The sequence below is a fragment of the Ictidomys tridecemlineatus genome, chromosome 2 (genome assembly GCF_052094955.1).
Source record: "Ictidomys tridecemlineatus isolate mIctTri1 chromosome 2, mIctTri1.hap1, whole genome shotgun sequence".
Lineage (NCBI taxonomy): Eukaryota > Metazoa > Chordata > Mammalia > Rodentia > Sciuridae > Ictidomys > Ictidomys tridecemlineatus.
Window position 1 is genome coordinate 41,579,264 of NC_135478.1, and position 18,177 is coordinate 41,597,440.

At 31.9% G+C, this 18,177-nt stretch overlaps 1 protein-coding gene across 1 annotated transcript in view; it reads left to right on the forward strand.

Moving 5' to 3' along the window:
• The window catches only part of Tbc1d5 (TBC1 domain family member 5), a 507,456-nt gene that overhangs the window by 266,416 nt on the left and 222,863 nt on the right, over positions 1 to 18,177 (forward strand). Inside the window, exons 6-9 of the mRNA XM_078038310.1 lie at positions 13,376 to 13,484; positions 14,922 to 15,011; positions 15,104 to 15,178; positions 16,282 to 16,349. Of these exons, the coding sequence (XP_077894436.1) occupies positions 13,376 to 13,484; positions 14,922 to 15,011; positions 15,104 to 15,178; positions 16,282 to 16,349 (342 nt within the window). The remainder of the gene's footprint in view (positions 1 to 13,375; positions 13,485 to 14,921; positions 15,012 to 15,103; positions 15,179 to 16,281; positions 16,350 to 18,177) is intronic.

Here is an 18,177-nt window from a genome sequence, read left to right on the forward strand (position 1 = left end):
TAATGTATCCATCCAGCACAGGGCTATATGGTAGAAGGAATATTCTTTCTCTTCCACCCCTCCTCCTCCCAAGGGCAGCTGACCTTCCTCTCGCCAAAAGAGGCAAGCCCCTTGCCAGCACATATGACTGTAGACTATTACATTAATCTGTTTAGCTGTAGTACCAGCTGCTTGCATGTTTTTAATTATCTTATTAGATGTTATAACAGTGACCTATGAAATAAATTGAAGGTGAACATTTTTAAACTTTTATTACTGTTTCTTTAACATCTTTTTGATCAAATTATAACTTTTTACAAAAGTTCATAGAAAATCTATGTAGTGCTTTTTTCCCAGATATAATGTCATGATTCCCAATATAGAAAATATCTTCATTTTTTGCTTTATTTATTGATAAGAAATAGATTGTGTTTTTAGTCAAAAAATTCGTGGTAAATTTGGCTTACTAGTCAATTTATAGAAAACTCAAACCAGTTATTTGGCATTTGCTTGGGAACTCAAAATATTGCTTAATTTTCACACATCATCTTGGCATTGTATAAATGGCCTATGATAGAATGAAAATCATTGTGGCTTATTTTAAAATAAATTAGTACATTATACTTAACTCTTGATTTTCTAGATTCTTGTATATACAGTAGGAAATCGTCTGCTTTACTCTATTTTTCTCAATTTAATTTCACATGGTACTATGTATGTGTGTATTTTCTCAAATTATCCTGTAAGGAAAATGTACTATCTTCTATATTTTGACAATTGGAAGACTTTCAGATAATAAATTGTAAATGCAAAGTTGACTTCAAGATACACACAGAATAACCAAAACTGATGATAGTTCAATTACAAGTCATAGCCACTAAGCTAAAGATTATAAGAATTTAGTAAGGAATCATGGTGTTGAATTAAAAGTAAGTTGTATGTAAAAAGGATTGCAGAAATACTAATGTGTGTCTTTTTAGTTAACAAATCCTACAACTGGGACAGTGGTGTGACTTTGGCAATTAACATTTTTTGAAGGCTTGCCTACTTGTTTTATTTTTTAGAAAAATATACATACTTCTTCAATCTTTCTTCTAAAGAGGTGCTATATTTTGTATTCCAAAAGGACATTTGTTGAAGAATATGGTGTATTCTGTAGCTCAATCAAAGGGTGTTTTACGTTGGGAAAAGTGTTTTAAAACTTACAAGTAGGTTTAGCTTTTGCATCTAAAAGTTAAATCTTTTCCTGAACAAGGATATATACATTCATTTGAACATTCTTTAATCACTAAATCATAAAATAGTTTTCTTTAAATCATTTTAAAAATAGATGAAAAGGCTTATTACAAAGATATTTCTGTCCCTTGTTTACATGTAATCAGTACCTTCAGAGCATTTATTTTTAGTTAATACCTTTTACATTTGTATGTAAGAAGTAATGTATCATTAAAATAAAAATGGAGAAATGGTTATAAATATTAAAGGAGAAATAACAGAGCAAAGGCGTACTTTGAATTAAAAATTTTAAATTCAGAAAATTCCTATTAATACCCCTAGAATGATATATTTTTGCTGATCTTGTTGTTTTTAAGAATCCAGACTTCCTAGCACACCTGAATCCCTGGGTTTAATCCCCAGCAACATGCTCACATGTGCATGCACACAACACACACATTCTCCCTCACATACAAAAATATTGGCTCACTAGAATCTATTTGCTGAAAGTTATAGTAAAGAGACCAATATGCATTATCCATCCCTGTCCCCCACCACCCAATCATCTTAAATTCTTAAGACCTTGTCATTTTAATTGCTTTTTCATCATTTCATAGCTTAGTAGTAGGTAGAAGAGGAGGAAAGAGGACCTAGAATTAAGATTCTTTGCCTATTCTTTTCTGAATTTGTTGTATTGTTTATATTTTGTTGTGAATCTATATAATTATATGACAAACTATAAATTCTTAAGAATAAGTTTGTGATTTGGGGAATTGATTTAGAAAAAGAGCACAGATGTAAATAAGACATATCAAAGTACATATATCTTACACTCTACCACTTGTTGGCTGTGTTAGCTTAGGCAAGGTATTTAATCTTTCTGGTTCCTAATTACCTCATCTATAAAATTGTTAACAGCAGCTATAACATAGGATTGTAGGGAGCATACCTATGGAAAGTATGGAAACCTGGCCTAGTCATTTGAGACATAGTGGATAACAGTGTTTCTTTATCTTTCTTTCTCCAATTTCTTTTATATTTTTATCTACTCTTTCATTTGACAAAGTTGACCTTTATCCCAGAAGAGTTTTTAAAACTTTTTACATTTCTACAGTGACAATAAATGAGTACTTTAAGAATCAGATTTATCTATAGTTACTTACACATTACATAGGGAGAATTTTTATATAATCTGTTCTAATATTTAACCTCACAATCTCATTATCACATTTTCTTATTTCATATTTCCATATTTGTTCCAGGCTCCACACCTTTACAGTTAAGTGAATAATTTCAGAGAGCACTTCTGATTTTCCAGAAACCAAGGTGAAAATATTACCTTTTGTTTTTATCTCCCTAATGACACCGCCTTTGAAGAAAGTGGGGGAAAAATCACATTGTAATGATAAAGATATCTTCTTGAAATAATGTTATTTTTTATGATAGTGGAACCATTCAGTATCTGTGCTTCTCTTTTTTATCACTAGCTTTCATTGCACTTTTTCAACATTTCTTTAAATAACTTTTTTAGTATTGTAATTCAGGAGAGCTAAATATCTTCAACCATTATGGAAGTCTTTATGGGGATGTACCTCATACAGACAGGCCCATAAGGGATACCTTTGATCTCTAAAGAGGAATAAAACTTAGATCCTGTCCTCTTCATCTAGCAAGGGAGACAAAACATGGAAACAACTAACATAGATACTGAATAGTATCTATGAACACAGTTTTGAAGAACCTGGGAAAGACCAAATGTGGTTAACTAAAATTAAGGGGTGGTAGTAGGGTGGTGGATGATTGTTACAAGAAAGATTTGTTGCTAGACCTTCTAAAGGAACAGGAATTTTCAGGGAGGTGAACAATATGAACAAAACCAGTCTTCACTTTCTACTTTTTAGCAATGCATTCTTTTAGTTTCTTTTGCAGTATTAGAATGAGTAGATTTGGTTAAATTTAGTGCTGAGTCTAACATAGTTGATAGTGATGCAACTGAGATGAGTATGATATGCCCAGAAGTTTTAAGGAAATTAATAAAACAGCTATGAATAAAAAATAGCCTGGGAGAATGAGAGAAAATCTGAAATTTTAAAGATGACCATGTATCATGAAAACATAGTTATAATTTTAATTCCATGGTTATAGAGGTAGTATTCAGAGATGTAAAGTAGGTTTAGTCTGGTTGACATATTCTTAAAAAGAGTGTGAAGGATTGTGTTCCATTCTACTGTGCTCAGATTAGAAACTAATTCCACTGACAAGTCTTTCAACCCATCAGAAACAATATGGAATAGTAGAACATTCTTCTCTCATTCCAATTTTTTAAAAAGATAAACTTTTAGGTAAAGTCTTTTGAAAACCATAGTTCTACTATATTAATCTAGACTTAGACTTTCTTTTTTGATTTTGTTTAGTTCACAATAATAAGTTTACAGTCTTTAAGGTAACTTCTATATTAAGTTTGCTTGTCACTTCCCCTACCTTACTGACCACATGTAGTCTAATACTCTCCTTTATATTCTGTATAGGCTGAGCATGGACCATTTTTTTTTTCATGTGAGATTTGAAAAAGGCTGGAAGGGAATAGAATAGATAAATACAAAGTAGTCTGGCATTTTAGCCCTTTTCTCATACTTTCTCCAATGCCTCCTGATGTACCCTTGAAAAGGAGTCTGGCATCCCACTACTTTTAACCATAATATCTTTAAAAAGTTCTGTTCTAAAAATGGGAATTTTCTTTTGGTGCTAATTTTTAGTTTCATAGTAGCATTTCCTGTAACATGGGACCATCTCTTTGGTTCATTTAAAGAGATCTGTGGTTATAGAATTAAATTTCTGTGGCATTCATTTAGGGATATTTGAATTATTGTGTCTGTGGATAAAAATACCAAATATAAAATACCAAAAGACCTTTTTACTAGATTTGGGTTCTTATAGGTAAAAATTTCAAATAATAATAAATTTCAGCTATGGAGAATGTTTATGCTGAACACAGGACGTTTTATAAACAACATAATTTAGGCAATGAAAAAATGGAGCTAATGCGTTTTTTTTAATCAGTAATAAAAATTCTACTCCATTGGTATTATAGCCTACATGGCAAATAAAGCAGGGATCCAAATTAGCTTTCTATACCCTCGATTCCTTGATGAAAACGTCTGTACCTCTTGTGCCTAGCAACAAATCTTTCATGATAGATCAAGTGATTTTAGTATCTTCCACAACACTCTCTACCACAACAAGATCCAGTTCTTTGGTTATGCGTTAACATATCAGTTTCTTAAAGGTCCATGTTCTAATAGTGTCAACCAACTAGAATAAAATCAGAAACTTGGAAATGAAAAGGCAATATTAGAATGACAAAAAGGACAGTTCATTTATGAGTATTTAGTATGAGGAGAATCCTACCATTTCTTTTATTCTAATTAGTCTTATTTCTCAGCACACTTTTAATTGAAAAGATAAAAGATTATGAAATTGAAGTAGGCTTAAGTGCAAAGTTGAGTTTGTTTTATTTTTAATGATAGTCTGAGGAAATGACAATTTAAAAGCTAATGTACACGGCTGGAGTTGTGGTTCAGTGGTGGAGCGCTTGCCTTGAATGTGTGAGCACTGGGTTTAATACTCAGCTCTACATAAAAACAAATAAATAAAATAAAGATATTGTGTCCCTCTACATCTACAAATATTTTTAAAACTAATGGACAGTAGAACCCCTTGATCTCTTTATTTTTTTACTTTCTAAGACTCCCCCCACCCGTATTCATTCCTAAAACTGCAGATAGTACTGAACTCTATATTTAATGTCTTTTCCATCTTTACTAAGTACTTATTACACATTGTGGCCAGAATTTCTTCAGTTTGAGATACCACAGCAAACTATCCTACATTTAATTTTTTAATTTTTCTTTCACAAATTCACAGATTAAATATTCATTGTAGACCAATCTCAGCATATGATTTTTTTCCCCTTTTACCCCTTTAATTAAAGGAAGTATTTTATAGCTTCTGGGCATATCCAGATTGCCAAAATTATTACTCTTTCCCTTTGTGGCTAATATTAGGTAAATTAAGTGTTTCTTGCACATAAGCATCTTGATACCAAGATATTTGGTTTGATAACGGAAGTAACTACTACATGACTTTTGAGTGTGCAGCATATTCAGCATATTTGCTGGACAGAGGGATGACCCATATCTGGGGCAGAATGGAGTAGGATTACGTGAGACAGCATTACCTTACTCATAATGTTATACAATTTAAAACATGAATTTTTTCAGAGTTTTCAATTTAACATTTTCAGACTGATAGTGGACTGGGATTATTGAAACCATGGAAAGCAAAACTGCAAATGGTAAGAGGGATATATAACCTTAAATATGATAGCTTGGCCAAAATAGGCATGAGAGAAATGTCACTAAAAATAGAATGGGGAACTATAGAAACAATGTAGTTTGTTATTTAATGTAAGTAGAAATGGCTTTGCATTTTTCAAATGTATACCATAGGTAGAAAACAGTTACTTTTAAGTCTTGGGAATATTTTGGTACTTTCAATATCACATGTGACATACATTTCATCACACCAGGTAATTGAGGTATTATTGTTTTTAAGCATGGTTTTGAAAATAAATCACTTTTTCTGTTCTAAAAAAAAAAAAAGTTGAGTTCTTTATTCCCAAAACCCAAAGTCTGAAATACTCCAAAATCTGAAACTTGTTGGAGCAGTGATCACACCAAAAAGTTTCCGATTTTGCAGCATTTTGAATTTTTTTTTCCAGGTTGAAGTACTCAACTGGTAAAGTCTACACAAATAGTCCAAAATCAAAAACAGCAGCAGCAACAAAAACAAACCCTCCAAAACCTGAAATCTGAAATCTGTTCTCAAGCATTTCAGTTATCAACCTACAATTGAAAGAGATTTTCTAATAGCATTTGGGTAGGAATGTTTCCTTACCTTTTTAGAGGTCTATATGAAATTGTTCCCACTAGTACCTTAATCCAAATAAATTTAAAGTTTATCATTGGCTTTAAACTTAACTTAATTTTATCGCCTGACCCATGTATCCTCATTTTAAGTTATCCTTTCTTGGTTCTTTTAGCCAGTGTGTTACTGAGAATGGTTATATTTGACTTATGATATGAATCTTGGTTCTAGTTGTTTCCTGCATTGACCATTTTTAGTAACTACTAAAAGTTACACTGTCACATATAAAGATCTGTTTTCCTAACTTTCACATGTTTATATATGAGAAGAGGGAGGTGGAAGAGGCAGAAGGCAGAGGGTTGTGATGGTGTCAGAAACACCCACAGGAAAGGCAATGAGACAAGAAAGATGAAGTATTTCATTTATATCCAATAGTTCTTTTATTAGCACTATTTATTTAGAGTAATTATATACTGTGTTACAACATCTTTTATAGACTTACCTTGACTTATTTAACTACATGTATTAATTTTTAATGTTTGTTTTCATTCCCCAATTATACCATATATGAGCATGTGTCATTTCATCCCTTGAATCTTTATAGATATTGCATTAACAATTGAATGCACATATGAGTGATATCCTTAAAATATTTTGAGCTTTGCTATTTCAAACAGGAACCATTGGCTACATAAGGCTATTTAAATTTAGACAAATTAATTAAAATATGTAGTTCTTTGTGCTAGCCATATTTCAATAGCTTAGTAGCTAGCTATATATGATTTCTGCTTTACTATATCAATCAGATATAAAACATTTCTGGCACCTCATAGAGTTCTACTGGATGTTGCTGCTCTAGAGATTGTTAAATGAATACAAGATTCAGCAAAAATACAATCCATTTTAATCTTTTCAAGAGAAAATACTTATTCAACCATACACATATTTCTATTTATATAATGCCCTATAAATCAACTCACTCTTGGAAAACATGCTTGAAGAGAGAAGTTTGGGTTTTAATTAGTATATCAGATTTTACTAAATAAATGCCTATTTTTAAAATTCCTGGAAAATAATTTGTTCTTGATTCTGAAGAGTTTTCTTTATTGTATTGTTTATATTCCAGATAGTGTAGCAAATTCCTTATAATGTTTTAAAAGTTAGGTATCAATCCAGTTCCAATTGTCACAAATATCATGGTAAATGTGGGTTGGGAGTGGGAAGAAGATAAAGAAGGTATGGTGGGAGAAGTCTCAAAAGAAGGGCATTTTTCCCTACTTATGAATTACACGAGAAACACCACTAAACCAGGGAGTATAAGATTCTTCCCTACAGACCATTTCATAGAGAGATTCTGATATAGGATCCTTTTCTCACCTCATTTCTAAATACTGATTCTTGATTAATAATATAATGACCTTTCTTACGAGTTTAATATTTTATAAATTTAAAAAGTTTTTATGAAATTAAAAAGCTTATGATACAGCTTTCCTTGATTCCTTTTCTGAAAGCATGATTGAGTTTACCTGTTTTATATGATCTTCAATTTAGAGGCTCTTAAACACTGTATTTTGAAGAAAATAATATATTTCTTAAGAGAGTATTATATCTAACCATCTTGAGCTGTTTCTAACTAAGTTCTTTGTGCAGTGTAGATATTAAGATGGAAGCTCAAGATTTCCCAATTCAAAATCTAATTCTAACCCAAATGAAAACATCATCTTAAATCCATTTTAGCAAACTTCCATGCAGTGAACTGTTCTTTGCCTTTGTTTCAGTGGAGCCTTACCATGTGAGAACATATTTTACTTAGATGTATGAAGAAATCCAAATTAAGCTTGTGGGTAATTGTGCATTCTGTTTTTATATGTACTTATATATGTATAAGTGATATGCCCGATGTTTCTTTATGAAGAGGAAAAAAAAGCTTTAAATAAAAGTAAGTTTTTAAAAATTCCTGATACAGGAAGCAAAAAAGCCAGTACAGTTTCTAATTGCCTTTTAGAGACTCTGAGTTCCCTCATTACCTGTGATTTAAGCTAAAAATGAGGTAATTATAGATAACATCAGTGTTTATCTGGTTGATCTTGGCACCTGCAGTCCTAATGTTGTAGCTTACCCGTATCTAGTGCCACACTTTACAGTCTGATGCTGACATACCTAATTTACACTGCTCATATTTTCATTGATTTTAAGCTAGATGTTCCTTGTTCCATTTGAATAGTATTTTCAAAATCATAGCTTTAAAATATCAGATGGAATACTGGAATTAAGGTACAGTCCTTTCACAGATGGAAATGTTTCACTAATATATTTCTATATAGATTGGAAATATTCTAAAAGTCTGTCTCATTCCTTTGCATTTGATAAAACAAATGTGATCAAAATTCTTGTGGCAATTCTTGAAATATTGGCATGTATTTTAGGGTTACAATTACAATTGTATAAACCTTTTTGTATCAAGTTCAGCTGTTTTACCTTTTGTTTCCTCAGCTTCACATATTCTACACATTTAATTGTGATCTAATCCTGCTTGTAAATAGTAATCTGCATCTTGCCCTGGCGGCTGCTGCTTGTTATTCTGTCATTTCTCTATTCAGATCTCAGTAAGGAGGTCAGGGTTGGCTGGCAGATCTTGTAATCTATATCTCTGAGGGATCCTTCTGCCAAATGCCCTCTCTCCACACCTCTCAGAAGTATGGAGAGAAGCATGTTTCCTCTCCTCCTTTTTTTCTTCTACACTCTGTGACTTGGGCTTCCTCTTACTGATCATCCTTGTTCAACCAGCAAATTCATTATCAGAAGCCAATATAGCTCTCCTTCACCGAGTACTGGAGACCTTCATTCCTAAATTATGTTTAGTGTCTCAACTCTTTACCATTATTGTAGTTGTTTGGTTTCTTAAGTTACCCACATAGAGTTGTTATTCTCTATCTAAATGATGTCTAGAAATAGGATAGAAATTATCAAAGTATAGAATGTAATTTTCTATAGTGTATCAATATGTGGGACAATAATTAAGTTTTCTAGACATAAATTAGTACATAGTTTTATAATTTATGCATCATTTAGGTTAAAAACTATTTAGACAAATAAACTTAGAAGGTACTAACTAGTTTCTTATTAATTTTATATGCAAATTTTGGGAAAATAGTACATTAAAATATATAATTGGAAATATCTCTTATAATCATCAGCTGCATTTATTCAGTGCATATTAAAATTGATTTACTTTTTTTAAAAAAAAGTCTATATTGCAAGAGGCTTAAATGGCTAAATAAATTATATTAGAGGGAAAGCATCAATTGCCACTGCAAAAGTTGATTTCATTTTTGAGAATGATTGCTACACTCATGGCTGATTTCAGTCATAACATTTTTCTTCCTGAGGAGCACAAGCATAGGCTCAAAGAACTTCTCAACACAGTGCTTCTGAACTACTAATCCATTGACCCTGACATGAGAAATAAAATTTACCCATCCCTGCCCCCTCCTTGATTAAATGCTGATTGTTGTCAGGGACACAGTGCCTGCATGCAAGAGTAATTGCCACCAGATGGCACTAGTGTTGCTTTTAAAAAGGAGTCCTTAAAGGCCTTAAAGGTCTAATCACTTAGGCTTTTGTACACTAAGTGTATGTTTTAACTGCTCACTGTAGCAGTTATTGACTTATCTTCTCTTCTCAGTCCAGCAGTTGAAAACTTATCTCTTGCCCTCAGACTTAATATTCAAAAACTTAAAATGGGGGAGGAAGAAAACATTTCTACCCCAACTTACTGCCAAGAGGTCCTTTTGGGGTGTTTAAAAAAATCTCATATTTCTTTTTTGTCTTGAGAGTAATTTAATTTTTATGAGCCTTAGTTTCTTCATTCATAAAGAAGTAAAAATAAAACTCTAAGAGGGTTATTGTAGTAGTTAGAAGTGGTTTACCCAAAATATATCATAAGTTGACTTTTTAGCATTTTAGTGACATCATCAGAAATATATATATACAAACACACATATATAATTGTAATATATACTTTTTATATATATAATATATAGTATAAGACAAAGTGTAGCAACTACGTTTCCTTTATTTTTGCTAATTAAACTGAAAAATTCTGCCACCAAATCTTCACTATTCCCTGTTCTTTTCCCATTGTTTTCCTCCAGGTTTAGGAGCAAACCCATCATTCATATTTCTGATTGTAAAAAAAGTAGTTTCATTTTGATCCAGCTCCCCTTGAAGCACCTTTCAACACTTTGAGTCTTTCTAACCTCTCATTACTTAATTCTTGGGAGTAGAGTTTCATCACCTGTGGTGCTACAATTATATTTATATCTTGAGTTTTAATTTTTAAGTCTAAAGATATTTCTTCTTTCATTTACTAGTAATGTACTTTGTGTGAATCTTCGTACAATTTTTTGCACGTCTATCTGTCCATGCACCTAGTTTAAGGTTTTAAATGTCCATAAGTGCTAAACACATAGTAGGAGCTTAATATTTTACTTACTTTATATCAGTTTTGGATGAAACACTATTCCATTGAAGAGAAAGACAATTAATGCATTATCTTGTGGACTTTGTGGGCCTGATTATTAGGGCTCTTCTTCAGTTTTTGATGTTATGACTTAGAGAACTCTAAGTACCCATGAATAAATTTAAATGAATGTGAATTTTAGAGATAATGTAAATTGATATATCTCAGTGTCCTTTTCTCTACCAACACTGTAATCAAGTTACAGGGTCTTAATTAAGCTAACAAATAATTATATTTCATTACATAAGTAATATGTAACATGACTTTAAAAGCCCGTTTCATTTGACAAGATGGAGATAAATCTAGCGACCAGCTGTGCCTGTACTTTTACAATTTCTTGATACCTGTGAATAGAAGCTGATTTTAAAAGAAGCTGGAAGAGTCATTGCTTTATATTTCTTTCTTTTACTTGGAATTATTGGTGTTTTCAGGCCATGGAAGTGCCTAGTTCCTTTTAGGTTCAGAATACATTTGAAATTTTGGTGGTTTTTGTTTTAAGAAAGCACAAACTACTTACACAAGCATAAGATTTCTGAAATGTACTCCTCTAATGTTCTTAGTTACTTGTTGCTTATCTCATTTTGAATAAAAGTAAAAACTGGATTAAAACAAACAAACTTTAATAATAGGAGATGTGGGTGTGTGTATATATATATATATATGAAATTATAGAAAATATTTAAAATATCATAGATAATATAAATGGGTTAAAGTTTAAAAAAAACACAAAATTCAGTAAATAGTTTTTTGATCTGTGCGTGATCAAGAATTCAGAAAACAACTGGACCAATCAACAAGAGAAAGCAATTTTACATCTAAATTTTATATAAATTAAAAAGCCTTATTGTGTTGAAAATCAAGCCAACTGGGTTAAAATATATATGCCTGATAATGTCTTACATGTATGAAAAGCTTCTCTCTTGGATCAACAATAAAGCATCTAAAATAAAATCAATTTTATAATTATTCTAACAATTTTTTAAAATGATGTGTACTATGTACACTTCTGAGGGTGTTTCATGTGTTCTTTTAATCTTCATAATAATTCTTTGAGGGGGATGCTATTATTATTTCATCGATAAAGAAACTAAGACACAATGAGGTTAAGTAAATTTTTTATGTGAGCTGACAATAAGTAGAGTGTAAATAGTTTACTCTTTCTGACTGCATGGCTGGCTTTTCCATCCCAGGATTGTGATTCTCATGCCCATGCTCTAAACTACTATCCTATTCTGCTTATCATGGGCAAAGTTTTAATAAATAAGAAACCAGATGACCCAAAAGTTTGAAAATGTTTCAGTTTCACTAATAACACGAATGCAAATTAATACATATTTTTTCATATTAATAGAGTAAGAAAAGACATTTTTTTGGAATGGAGATAGAGATGCCTTTATTCTAGCATTGTATTGGAGCTTGTACACCATTTGGCATAGTTAGCTACAAGCCTCTATTGGAAGAAGAAATGGTGTAATGGGATCTGCTCTACAGGCTGGACGTTCTGATGGCAGTAGGGAATGTGGTATTGTTTTTGATCATTCTTGTGGAACTTTGTGGAGAAGGTGTGTCTGGCTTGTGGTCATATTTTTGAACTCTGGTTGTACAGGTAGTTGAGCTCATGGTGGTCAGCATAGTATGCAAGGCCATCCTTTCTCAAAAGGAGGAGGATCTAGTCAGTGACAACTGTGCACATAAACAACACTGACAGAGTGACAGACTTTTAGTGACTTTCTTTTTAGGAAATCTCTCTTAAGAGATTGCCCCCAGGGTTTCAGCTTTGATAATAAATTTTAAATTATAAGTTAATTTTATTGTGACATCATGGAATTCAAGAGTAATTTCATGAAACTGATCTCAGTAGCCTCAACTGTTGACAAATGATTCTTAATGTTTAGTTTGGTGCAAGATGCTGGAAATATAGGTCTAATTCCTTTATTCAAACTCAGTAAATGGTTTGGGACAATTAATTTCCAATTGTTTCCCAGTAGAGCAGATTTACTTGTATATTAATGAGGCACAGGTGTTAGGCCCCTGGTGTCTGCATGCCTGGGAGGCATATTTCAGTTGTTTATCTACTCAGCCATAGGTACTGCAAGGTACTCAAGCTTGCCTTTAACAGTTTTTACAGTGAGGCTTTTTAATTTTTTGATGTTTTCTTCAAATTTGCCTGCACCTGTTAAAATTTTAAAACCGATCATGTAGAAAGAAGTTGCAGAGATTTCAATAGTAAATACCACCAACAGTTAAAGAAAGTAGTCTTCTATTATACTTAAATGCCCAGCTTAACATTAAGGAGAAAACAGTTTATTCAAATAGATATTTCATGTGAGAAGCCAGTGTAATCAACAATACCTTTTTTTTAAAGTCTATTTTCAGAGTAGATACATCTGTCAATGGCTCAAGCAGTCATGTATTGTTATTAATATTCTTTTTTTTTCTTGTTTAGTCACTGAATTGCACTACCAACATTTTAGATGGAATGGAATAGCCTCCATAGACATTATGAATTTCAGTAACTGGCATAATTATAGCTATCTACATATTCATTAAATCTACAGAAGAACTCTGTCCAAAAAGACAGCCATGCGTTCAGAAACAGAAACAGAAACTAAATATATACATTTTAAAAGTTGCATTTCTTAGACTTATTTAAAATTATTTTTCTGTAACACTCCTCTTGAAGCAGAAGAATTGTAACAAAAGGATTCCCATGCTTTGCTTTCTTTCATATAGGAAAGAATGGGAAGAACTATTTGTAAACAACAATTACTTGGCAACAATAAGGCAGAAAGGGATTAATGGGCAGCTGAGAAGCAGCAGGTTCCGCAGTATTTGCTGGAAGGTAAGAAGAAAATATTTATTTACAGTTTGTGGTTGCAATATATCAACACAGTACCTGATGCCCTGGAAGATTACCCATGCAGAGGATCGCTGAATTTTTCCAAGGGACTTCACTTCAGGTTTTTGGCCATCCGTGTTTATTTTTCATAGGACATTTACTAATAAGCTTGAACCATGTTAGTCCTGAATAATTTTAAGGGAATCATTCAAAACAACTATCTTTTCATTTGTCTGTATGGTACAAATTTCAGAGCAACACCTTTGTATTGCTTAGAGGCTTTTGTAGAAATTCTTGAAGCTGGGCAGAAGTGGGGGAGGTGGATAATCTTCCTGTTTGTGTTATATCAAGCAGACTCATTTGGTTACCCTCCCTTCTTCCTTCATAAGCAGATGGAAAAGTTTTTTTCTGTTTCTTTTGCTAGAAACACAAACTGAAGGGCAGCAAGGAGAATTGGAAGGTAATTGGGTCATTCTCCTTCAGTGGAAAGGTCATTGGTTACCAAAAGTAGTAATCATAACTCACAGTTATCTTTTTAATTGCTTTGAAAAAGTGTTTCATTTTGTTCTCCAAAATGAATTAATTTAGGTTTAGATGTGACTTAAAAGTGATTTTTATCAAAAGTTTTTAGGGGTATCTGCCTATATTGAGCATAATGAGTCTGTGCAAAGACAATAAGAAACGCATGATATATTAGACAGTTTTAGATTTAATAATTTAAATTTAATAATTAAAATACATTTTTCTTCTGTTAGATGAAGGCAGTAAAGGCAGGAGACCTGCTGCTAGAATATTTGTATACAAATATTTGTGCCCCACCCCCATTCCCTGTTGTTTAACTTTTAGTATCCTTCATCTGCTAAAAATAAACCTAAGTCCAGATTTATTTTAATGTTGCATTAAACTAAATTGAATCAAATTTTTCTTTTTAAAAATGCTTATTTTCATAAGCTGATTGCCAGTTGTAAATTACATTTTTGCTTTGAATGAGTTTGCTGCTTAGACAATATTCTCCTTTCTCAGACTATTCTTACTCTTCTTCTCTGCCCTTATCTGCTTTGCTTTAAAATAAAACCTTAAATCTAGAAATTACTAATCAGAACTTGTACCTTGTAATATCTCCCTGCTACTTCCTATAAGATTAGAATATAGAATGGGAATTGTTGATGAATTTTTTTTCATTTTTAATATGAATCTGGAGGGAGGCTTGATTCTATTTTATGGTGCAGCTTCTGAGATCTTTTGCTTTTGATTACTCAATTTTTAAATTTCTAACTAACTATGTTTCTTAAATATCCACAAATATAAATTACTGGAAATTAAAGTAATGATATGAATATAAAATAGCATGAATGGGATATCGATTTTGATTTGCAGGTTATTCTTTTGGCCTGGTTTCACATTGTATTTATGATTCTTACAATTTTTTTCCCTTGACAGCTGTTTCTTTGTGTTATTCCTCAAGATAAAAGTCAATGGATAAGTAGAATTAAAGAGTTAAGAGCATGGTACAGCAACATTAAAGAAGTAGTAAGTAAATAGTAAATGTAATTAATGTAATTGTCTTTTATTTATAAAGTCCAGTAGCCTCTGATCTTCTGTGTGTTTTCATTCTTTACCAGCATATCACAAACCCAAGGAAGGTTGTTGGCCAACAAGATTTGATGATCAACAATCCCCTTTCACAGGATGAAGGGGTAAAGTTCTCCTTTATTTATATCTCAACTATTTTTACCCATAAGAGTTTAAATGTCACCATGATAACAGTGTATTTCATGACAAGCATTTTCTTTACTCCACATACTGTACTACCTAAAATCTGGTGGAAATAAATCTATGGTATATACATAAAATATTAGAGGAAGTTCATGATTTACTTCAGTGGAATGGCACTATAGAGAAGTCACAGCAGTCTATACGAAGGATAAAATAGAAGAACATATGCTTAAGAACTGGACTATTCTATCAAGATGGGAGTGAAGAGAGGCTAGGAAAGTCTGCCTTCCTATACAGAGAAGTGTCCACTTAGCAGGACTAACTTCCAGGAAGGAGGAAGTATCTCTTTGTAGAAAATCTCTGAAGAAGTTTTCAAAAGACCAGGAAAAGGAATCAGGCTGACCTCTAGTATTCCAGTGAAGACCAAGAATGATCATTATTTTAAAGACATTTTATAACTTCTTCAATTATTGCTGCTCTCATTTCTGTCTAGTTAGGTAAGAATAGAAAAAAAAATTCCCATTCACTACATAATGTTAGCATTTGTTTTTCCTGATATATGTAGTTAGTCTTTGGTATTACACCATAAAATATTCCGTATTTTTAAAATTTTCTCTAAGTTCACATTTTAAACCTTGATAAAAGCCTATTAGATTATAAAACCTGGCTTTGTAGAAAACATTGCATATCTCTCTCAGTGCATTGGAAATTCAGGTCAGGTACAAGTTGGGACCAGTTGGCCTATGGATATTGCTCTAATCCAAGTACTTTATTATTATTTATAGGGAGAGTAGTAGGATAGTGTATAGCAGTGAAAATGATCATTCAATTTATAGAAATAAAGAATTTTTAAAACATGTAAAATAATATTAGACTGGAAAAATTGATGTTAGGATAAGGGTGTGTTTTTGAGATTGAACTAGATTTTAATAAAAATTACCCCAATCCCAGGTTTTCTATCTGAGAAACCTGAAAAAAGAATTTGGAGAAGAAAAAATTTAATCACTTAAATTATTAAATTGAAGTCATAGAAGTCAAGCAAAAGTATGGGATTATTTTAATTAGGTTATTCTCCTTATTTCAGAGTCTTTGGAATAAATTTTTCCAAGACAAAGAACTACGATCAATGATTGAACAAGATGTCAGAAGAACGTACGTAAAACTATATTACTTTCAATAATTCAAATTGGTATTACCAGTTTTAGCAAAATGTAAATCCATAGAGGAGCCAAAATTGAATGCAGTATTTTACTTGAATGAAAAGCAAAGCCTTTGATCAAATTTTAATAGGGATTATTCCCTATGTTACTTTTTAAAAAATGTTTCTAACATTGATCTTAAAATTATAATTTTTTTCAGATTTACATGACTTCAAATGAATTGTTAGTAATTGATACAACTGGTTAAATTATTTTAATATGGTTATATTATGTAGTAATTTATATTGGTATTATTTGTCTTTTGCATTATCCATTCAAATCCCTTTTTTACCAAATTGCTTTTTAAATGACCACTATTCTTATCTATTTTACTTCTCTTTCTCTTGAAGCTATTGAGGTTTGCAAGCCTCTTAATCTATTTAGTATTTACAATGTGAAAGAGCAGTTTCTTGTTTACTACATAATAAATGTTCGCAACTATTATATATTAGACCTTGTCTTTCTTAGTCATGTGGTAGGAAGTACATGGAATTTGTGACTTGGATCCTAGGGTGAGTTCTAGCTATCTTTGCTATACAATTGTAGGCAGATTATTTTCAACATATTTCCCCTCAGTTTCCTTTTCTGTAAAATAGGAATAGTCTTGTAATCATAAGATTTCTGTAGATTCATGAGTACAGGTTGAGTATCCCTTATCTGAAATGCTTGAGACCAACAGAGTTTCAGATTTCTGATTTTTTTCAGGTTTGAAGTAAATATTTGCATAGCATTTACTAATTGATCACCACTCATCTGAAAATTGAAAATCCAGCATTCTCCAAAATCTGAAATTTCTTGAGCATCATATTGTTATCCAAAAAATTTGGATCTTGAAACAATTTGGATTTTGGATTTTTGAATTAAGGATGCTCAACTGGTACATGTAGTAACAGCAGTAATTTATATAAATGTTCCCAAATAAAATCATTGGTATTTGGGAACAACCAGGTATGTGAAGAGCTTTAAGTATCTCTAATAGCTTAAGTCCTTCTACAGTTTTGCCTGTGTACTCCACTGCTAGTTCAACTCCCACTAAATCTATTATAATGTCAAATTCTCTCTGGCTTTCTAAGATTCATCTTTTTCCTGTTCCCAAACACTGAATAACCAGATGACATGGACTACCTTTAAGTTATACTACATATTGAATGGACAAAAGTTTCTATTTTAAAATTAAAATAATTTCATTTTAAAATGGGGAATCATGGATTCAGAATTCATCAAAACCATATCTAACTATGGGGTACAGGATGAGAAATATGAGGTCATTTTGATGAGCTTGTGTTGTAAAGTTAACTTGGGACTCACCCATTTGTATAGTGAAATTACTTTCAAAGGTGTTAGGTAGTAGTGCTTGATTTCTCTAGGAATTAGAGCACCCTTGTATCAACACACGAGGCATTATATTAATATTTGAATAAAACAAAGGAATTTCTTAATGAATCAAGAATTTGTATGATCAGTGGCAATAAAACAGGCCTCAAAATGTGCAGTAAATATTGCTAACCAAGCAGTGGAGGTATCCCTTAAAAAGTGCCAAGCAGTTATATTAAAAAAATTGATAGCTTCAAATCCATCTGTCTACTGAGAAGGATTATAATTCATATCTCCACAGTTATGGAATGGAAATGGTGGGAGTGTGGCTGTTATGCAGCCACCCACTCAGAGGCCACAGCGACCAGATTAGTTAAGACAAGAGAGGGAGAAAATAAAAACCGGATAGTCAAACCAAATAGGAGCTTTTTCATCATTTTGGTTGGCTACTTTAAACATTTCTGCTT